At 56.1% G+C, this 7,393-nt stretch overlaps 1 protein-coding gene across 1 annotated transcript in view; it reads left to right on the plus strand.

The window, feature by feature from the left end:
• Positions 1-7,162, plus strand: part of P3H1 (prolyl 3-hydroxylase 1) — a 19,399-nt gene extending 12,237 nt beyond the window's left edge. Inside the window, exons 6-15 of the mRNA XM_007453009.1 lie at positions 758-847; positions 1,153-1,205; positions 1,385-1,506; positions 3,190-3,317; positions 3,484-3,579; positions 4,015-4,165; positions 5,295-5,412; positions 5,795-5,870; positions 6,135-6,275; positions 6,690-7,162. Of these exons, the coding sequence (XP_007453071.1) occupies positions 758-847; positions 1,153-1,205; positions 1,385-1,506; positions 3,190-3,317; positions 3,484-3,579; positions 4,015-4,165; positions 5,295-5,412; positions 5,795-5,870; positions 6,135-6,275; positions 6,690-6,845 (1,131 nt within the window). The 3' untranslated portion in view covers positions 6,846-7,162. The remainder of the gene's footprint in view (positions 1-757; positions 848-1,152; positions 1,206-1,384; positions 1,507-3,189; positions 3,318-3,483; positions 3,580-4,014; positions 4,166-5,294; positions 5,413-5,794; positions 5,871-6,134; positions 6,276-6,689) is intronic.
• Positions 7,163-7,393: the final 231 nt, after the last annotated feature.

Consider the following 7,393-nt stretch of genomic DNA (forward strand, 5'->3'; position numbering starts at 1 on the left):
CACCTAGGGAAAGATGTGACCCCAGAAGGTACTTAGTTTCCCTGCCCTGGGTAAGCCCTACCACTGAGCACGTGTGGGAATGGCCGGGCGCTGGACCCAGCTGCTTCTGCACTGGCCCAACTCCCGGGAGGGATACCGTCCACTCCAAGTCTGAGGGGAGGCAGATGGCATAGGAAAAAACACGTGGGCTTTAGGATTGGAGAGATCCAGGCTTGGATGTAGGTCCCTGCTCTACCATCTCCTATAGTGTCACCTCAAACAAGTTGCATATCCCCTCTGTACCTCAGTGTCTTCGTCTGTAAAATGAGGATAATCTCATCAACCTCCAAGGTGGCTGTAAAGATTAAATGAATAACGCAGGAGTCACCTAACACCTAGGTTTTTCTTCCCCTGCGTGTTGAGCTTCTGCGAAAGTCAAGAAGGAATAATTTTCCTTTCTTAAAGAGTATTTCCTGAGAATCCTCAGGCTTTCTGTCTCAGAGATTAACGGCAGGGGAAGGAAAGGGGGCTGTTTCCCTATAAGGGAAGCCTGGCTATGCCACCCTCAGAGGGGCTGCTTGTGTCAGGCAAGAGGAACCCTTGAGCACAGACATGAGACTTTTGTCCCAAACGGGGGGACGGACACACTAGTGATAGTGGGAGAGGAAGCCTTGGGTCGCACGGGGGGCAACAGTGTGGCACGTAGGCGTGGGGAGTGGGGGCTAGAGTCAGCGGCAGGGCTGAGTACCAGGGCGTCCCTCCCACTGCGTTTCCTCAGAATGCCCAGGAGTACCACCAGCGAAGCCTGCTGGAGAAGGAACTGCTCTTCTTTGCTTATGACGTTTTTGGAATTCCCTTTGTTGACCCGGTGAGCCAGGGTGCAGGGAGCCGGAGTGGGGTGGGGCTGCAAGGGATGGGCTGAGCTGTACACCGTGTGCCTCTGGGGAGAGGGCCGTTGCGGGGTTGAGCCAAACAGGAGATCTGCGTGGACGAGAGACGGGGGATTCTGGGCAGCCCGGTACAGGTGACTCAGTTCCAGAGACCTCTCACTTTATCTCCTGAAAGGAGGCCGGTGAGAAGGTGGATTCCCTGTAGGCCCTAGTATGTGCATCGAGACCTGGAAGATTCAGCAGGTCACCCGACACTGTTCATTTTTTCCTACTCTGCTTTTAGGATTCATGGACTCCAGAAGAGGTGATTCCCAGGAGACTGCAAGAGAAACAGAAGTGAGGGCCTTGAAGAAACTGCATGATTGGATCAGTGTGATGAAGCACTTGAGACTTCCTGAGCCCAGGCAGAGGCAGATGTGAACTCCTGGCAAGGGGCGGGCAGGTCCAGTCTGGGAAGCTGGGTGGGAGCCTGGGCTGGCCCTGGAATACAGCCCTCAGTCTGGCTGTGCTCACAGGTCAGAACGGGAAACAGCCGCCCGCATCTCCCAGGAGATCGGAAACCTTATGAAGGAGATTGAGACCCTCGTGGAAGAGAAGACCAAGGAGTCGCTGGACGTGAACAGGCTGACCCGGGAAGGTGAGAGGACGAGCGTGGGGCCACCTCGGCTGTCATGGAGGCAGCAAGGCTGGTGGTCCCCATGTTAGCTGGGCAGCTCCCCTTAGAGAGCAGCCTCAGGATCCAAGCTGGCACGGGTCAGGGCTCACCCCCGCCGTGGCCCTTCCTCCCTCACCCACGGGACTTCCACCTGCAAAGAGCACTGAGAATTGGCCTTTGGTTAAGAAGTAAGAGTCCTGAGTCACAGTGACACTAGTTTAGTTCGCTTCAGTAAGTCTATATAGGAGAAAACTTGTCCTCTCTCCTTACCCCCAAACTGTTTTCTCCCAGCTGCCATCATTTGTCCTGTTACCAAGCCTCAAAATCTTCAGGTCTCCTTTGGTCCCCCCTTGCCCATCCCCTCCAGTCCTCTGGGGGGGTCCTGCCAATTAGGACTCTGCTCTCTTTCTCTCTCCCCAACCCTTTTCTTGTCCCATGGCCTCAGGCGTGCATCAGGCCCCCAGCCCCTCCTCTCTGCACTCATCTTTCCTCCTCCAGTCTGTCCTTGCCCCTTCCCACCTGGGGGCTAGACCAGTCTTCCAAACACAGGGACTCTGATGCCGTCCTCCCTGCCTGCCCCTGTAACCGTATGTTCTACCATTCCCCATTTATACCTTCTCTTCGTCCTTGGACCTCTCTCTGCTCACAAGTCTTTGTTCAGGCCTATGCCTCCTCCTATACACTTCCCATCATCTCTCCCCGTGAGGCGTCTCAGATCCACCCTACAGAGCCTTTCTTAAACTCCAGGCCAGTTGGGATCCCCACCCCCATTTCTGTTGGACTTCCAAGGCACTTTGTACTTTCACAAGGTCTGCCTTGTGTTGGTCATTTGTGTAATTGTTGGAACAGGTGCTGTCTTCAGGTGTTAATCCCTTGCCTTTTCTAGCACAGTGCTTGGCACACGCTGAGGCCTCAGTAAGTAATAGATGGAGTTGAACTGGGTCTCTGGTATGTCCCCAGCACAGAGAGACACAGGAGAAATAGAAGAGAGAAAGGCTGGCCTTTACTCTATAGTTGCTTCAATTAACAAGTGCTTAATTTAATGAGATTATAGCATGTTAAAGAATTTGTCCAGCATTCCTTTGTTTTCAGAGAGCTTTCACCCTGTTATTTCTCTTGATTCTCATAATCGCCTGGGAAGTGGGTTGGGCAGATTGTAAGATCCTCATTTTAAATAGATGATGATATGATGGTAGCTAAACTTTTAGGCATTTACTAGGTGCCAAGTATCGTGCTAAACTTTTAAGTTGTCTTACTGTTCTTTACATTCAAACTTACGAGGTAGATGCTGTTTTACAGATGAGATAAGGCTCAGGGAGGTTAAGTAACTTGCCAAGGTCACACAGCTAGTAAGTGGAGGATCCAGGAGTCAAACCCAGTTCTTTCTGGTCCTGAACTCATGTTTTAGGAATGTCTTTATGATGTTTCCTCAACAATGCGTGAAAGCCCAGGAGTCAACAGCTGTGGACCAGGACTTGGATCTCCTGCCCTTCAGCTCTAAGTTCCATCCTCTGGACCACCCTACCTTTGGAAGCGACCAAACGGGAGGTTTCTCTGGTGCACGGGAAACAACTGGAATTTCTCTTCCTTACAGCAAGGCAATGTCTGATGGAGAGTGTCTGGACAGAACTGCTGCTGGATTTAGCTGGTGTTATTGCTTTGCAGGTGGCCCCCTGCTTTATGACGGTATCAGACTCACCATGACCTCCAAAGTCTTGAACGGTTCCCAGCGGGTGGTGATGGATGGTGTAATCTCTGAGGATGAGTGCCGGGAGCTGCAGAGACTGACCAATGTGAGGGAACCTGGTGACCATGCCATCTCCCTAAGGGCCCAGCCTACCCCGACTAGGTGCCTCTTAGGTGCTGAACGATTGCCTGCCCCTTGCTGCGGGCAGTCAACCACCTCTTCTTGAGCCCTCAGCTGCCTGGCTAACTCCACCTGTTTTTGGGGCCTCGTAGGCAGCAGCAACTTTAGGAGATGGCTACCGGGGTCAGACCTCCCCACACACTCCCAGCGAAAAGTTCTATGGCGTCACTGTCTTCAAGGCCCTCAAGGTAGGGTCAGTACTCTCTTCTAGAATGTGGAGAAGGGGGAGGGGGACGCGCAGGCTCTGGGGAGGAGTTGGAGATGGTGGTAGGAAAGGTAAAAGTGTCTGCCTGTCAGCGTTCCAGCTGCCACGGAGGCAGGATAAACCATGCTGGGTGAGCTTGACTTTTGAACCATGGCTATTAGTGTAATAATGAGGCAAGCAAGCAAGACTATACACCCCAAGCTTCAGAGTGCTTTCTGAAGAACCGCTGTACTTCTGAGCAGGTTACTCATAAAGAGAAATGTGAAGGCGAGGGGAGGGGGCGATGGCAGAGAGTCGTGTATGGGAGGCAGAGGGACTGGTCCTTGGCGGGCACGAGGAGCGGGGCCTGGCGCCCCTATGGTCTCTGTTGGCCCGCAGAGGAGCGTGCAGCGTAGCTGACCACTGGTCTCCTCGGCAGCTGGGACAGGAAGGGAAGGTTCCTCTGCAGAGCGCTCACCTGTACTACAACGTGACGGAGAAGGTGCGGCGTGTCATGGCATCCTACTTCCACCTGGACAGCCCCCTCTACTTTTCCTATTCCCACCTGGTGTGCCGCACCGCGATCGAAGGTGGGCCTCGCTCAACCCGCATCCCCCGTGCAGCACACGCTGCCCACCCGGGCACCAGCTGGATGCGGAGGACGCGGAGAAGAGCAGGATATGGTCCCTTTCATCCTGCTGGGGAACCAACGTAAACCAGTGCGATGAGTGCAGCAGACGAAGTTCGAGTCAGTCTCCCCGGGGAGTTGGGAGGGCTTCCCAGAGGAGGTGATGAGAGCTGCGCAGGATGAATAGGAGTTGTGGAGTAGACGGGGCAGCGGGAGGACGTGGGAGCCAGAGGCAGCAGCATGAGCAGAGGAGTGGAGGCATCGAGCAGCCGGCAGCTGGGGGACTAAGAAAGTGGCCGCTTCTGGAGCGTAAGGTCAAGGGGGGACAGGGGGCAGCCACGTAAGACTGGTGAGGTCCTCAGAAGCCAAATTACGGAGCGCTGCATTCAAGAGTATTTTGCATCCTGTAAGTCAGTGGTTCTCAACGCTGGTACTGGGCATACAGGTGTCCTTAGGTGAATCATGATCTGCGTTGCAAGTTCTCTGTCACTAATTGTTAAATACCAAATTTCTGAGAGAACTACTTATTTTACAAGTTAGGGCAGGCTGGAGGTTGTTCATCGTTCACTCTCCCTCTGTCACGGTCCCTTTTGCCTTCCCTAGGAGGGGTGAGGCACGGCCAGTGTCCGGGAACCACACGTGACCCACAGCCGGGTCTGTCATGCCAGATCCTTCAGCGGCCCCTGGTGCCGATATGACACTGATGGGCAGCAGAGATTAGAGGACTTTACTCTCCCTCAGAAAGTTTGGAATTCTATCAAAATCTGGGTACACCCAAGGAATGTGCCAGACTCGCAACCGTGTGTGTCCCGTCCTCCAGGTGGGGGCCCAGGGGCCTGGGCAGCGGGAAGCCAGGAAGCCAGGAAGAGTCGGCAGGCAGTGAAGGGCTGGGTGAGGCCTTGTTTTTACTCACCGAGGTTAAGGGTTTAAGGTTAGGCTTGCTGCTCTGTGTCTAAAGACTTGGAGAGCGTGGATCCAACCAGAGGAAGGGAAGCTGGTCGGCAGTGACCCCCCTGCCCTCGCATGCCAGCAGGAGAGCTGCAGTGTCCCCTGAGGTGCCCCAGTGCTAACGTGTGTCTCCGTGGCCGCAGAGGCACAGGCCGAGAGGAAGGACGGTAGCCACCCCGTCCACGTGGACAACTGCATCCTGAACGCGGAGGCCCTCGTGTGCATCAAGGAGCCCCCCGCCTACACCTTCCGGGACTACAGGTGCCAGCTCTGCTCTGAGGCCTCCAGGGCCCTGTGCCCTGCCCCCTCCCCCAACACATGCGTGTTTGGGACCAGCTCCTCCCAGCGTCCAGGACCCTCTGGATTGGGAGTCAGATAATACGGGAATCATTACAGAGCAGTGTGAGAGTGGGACAGGGAAAGGGAGACTCGGTACAGAAGCACCCCAGAGAAGGGCATGGTGGATTCCCGAAGGGTGAGGGCAGGGAGGCGGGAAGGTCAGGAGTCGTGTCCGTGAGGCTTCAGAGAAGGCCCCCCGTCCTGCTGCTCCTTGGGAGCACTTGGAGATAAAGGCACTGGAGCCGTGGGTGTCTGAGGGGCAGGAAGAGGAAGTCGGTGTCGAGGTGCTCTCTGCCTTTCCCAGTGCCATTCTTTACCTGAACGCAGACTTCGACGGAGGAAACTTTTATTTCACTGAACTAGATGCCAAGACCGTGACGGTGAGTGTGCCCTTGTCCGCATCCCTGGGAGGGGAGACAAAACCTCAAGGTGCAGGGGGCAGAATGGCCAGCTGGTCTTCCTGGTGGCCAGCACTCCCCTCCCCAAACCAGGGGGCCTCTGACTAGTCGCCTGTTCTCTTTAGCTCTGGTCTTTGGGAAGCCAGGCAGAGGAGCCATCCCCTCCTGGACCTGAATGACCTCATGTCCCTTCTGAAGGCAGGTTATGGTCTCTGTCCTGTGTACCCCCCTCTTCGTCCCCTTTAGGCAGAGGTGCAGCCCCAGTGCGGAAGGGCCGTGGGATTCTCTTCGGGCACGGAAAACCCACATGGAGTGAAGGCTGTCACCAGAGGGCAGCGCTGTGCCATCGCCCTGTGGTTCACTTTGGACGCTCGACACAGCGAGCGGGTGAGAGCAGTTGGCGCTGCTGTGACCTGTTCCTGGCAGGGCCCTTGTTCTGCTTCCACCTTCCCCAGTCCCATTGCCGATGCTTAGACGTGAGAGAAGCACTGGGCTTGGGAGTCCAGAGAGACTCCTCGCTTCGGCACTGTGTCACCGTGGTCCCCGGCCCTTCTTCCTGCCTTGGGAATGGGGCTCCAGGTGGGGGGCAGTGGGGACAATATAGGGAGTGATCCTGGTTCTTGGTCCCTCGCTGGGTACCACATCTGCTGCCTCTGCCCAGAGAGCAGGACCTGCTGGGATTAGGATGAGCTGGGAGGCCACTGGAGAAGAGCCTTCTTGTTCTCCAGGAGGTAGCACCTGAGGGATGGCGAGCGCCTGGTCCAGAGGCCTCTCTGAACAGCCAGGGCTCTGTCCTTGCAGGACAGGGTGCAGGCGGATGACCTGGTGAAGATGCTCTTTAGCCCAGAAGAGACGGACCTCCCCCATGAGCAGCCCCAAGAAGCCCAGGAGGAGCTCCCCAAGCCCGTACGGGGGTCTGTCTCCAGCAGTGAGTCAGGGCACAAGGATGAGCTCTGACAGCTCACATGTGGACGGTGATCAGACCCACGTGAGGAACTCTGTCCTGCACCCTGGACTGGCCAGCCTCGGGTGAGGAGTGGTGGGGAACTTAGGTCTGCCCCCCAGCTGAGGGGACTCTGCTCATAGCTGTCCACATGGTGCTACCGCTCTTGGAGTGGACATAGCAGGACGGCCCTCTCCCCCGGGGCCTGACCAAGGGCTCAGGACGCAGGCCCAGAGCCACTCCGGGGACCTGCACAGGCAGCCACGTGACAGCAATACAGTATTTAAGTGCCTGTGTAGACCACCAAAGAATAAATGATTCGTGGTTTTTTACTCGGTGGTTTGTTCAGAGTGGAAATATGCCCATTGGCCCCAGAGGTCTCACTTGATAAAAATTGCTCTGGAGGGGCTTCCCTGGTGGCGCAGTGGTTGAGAGTCCGCTTGCCGATGCAAGGGACACGGGTTCGTGCCCCGGTCCGGGAAGATCCCACATGCCGCGGAGCGGCTGGGCCCGTGAGCCATGGCCGCTGAGCCTGCGCGTCCGGAGCCTGTGCTCCGCAATG

Source organism: Lipotes vexillifer, unplaced genomic scaffold, assembly GCF_000442215.2.
Source record: "Lipotes vexillifer unplaced genomic scaffold, Lipotes_vexillifer_v1.1 scaffold683, whole genome shotgun sequence".
In the NCBI taxonomy this organism is placed as follows: domain Eukaryota; kingdom Metazoa; phylum Chordata; class Mammalia; order Artiodactyla; family Lipotidae; genus Lipotes; species Lipotes vexillifer.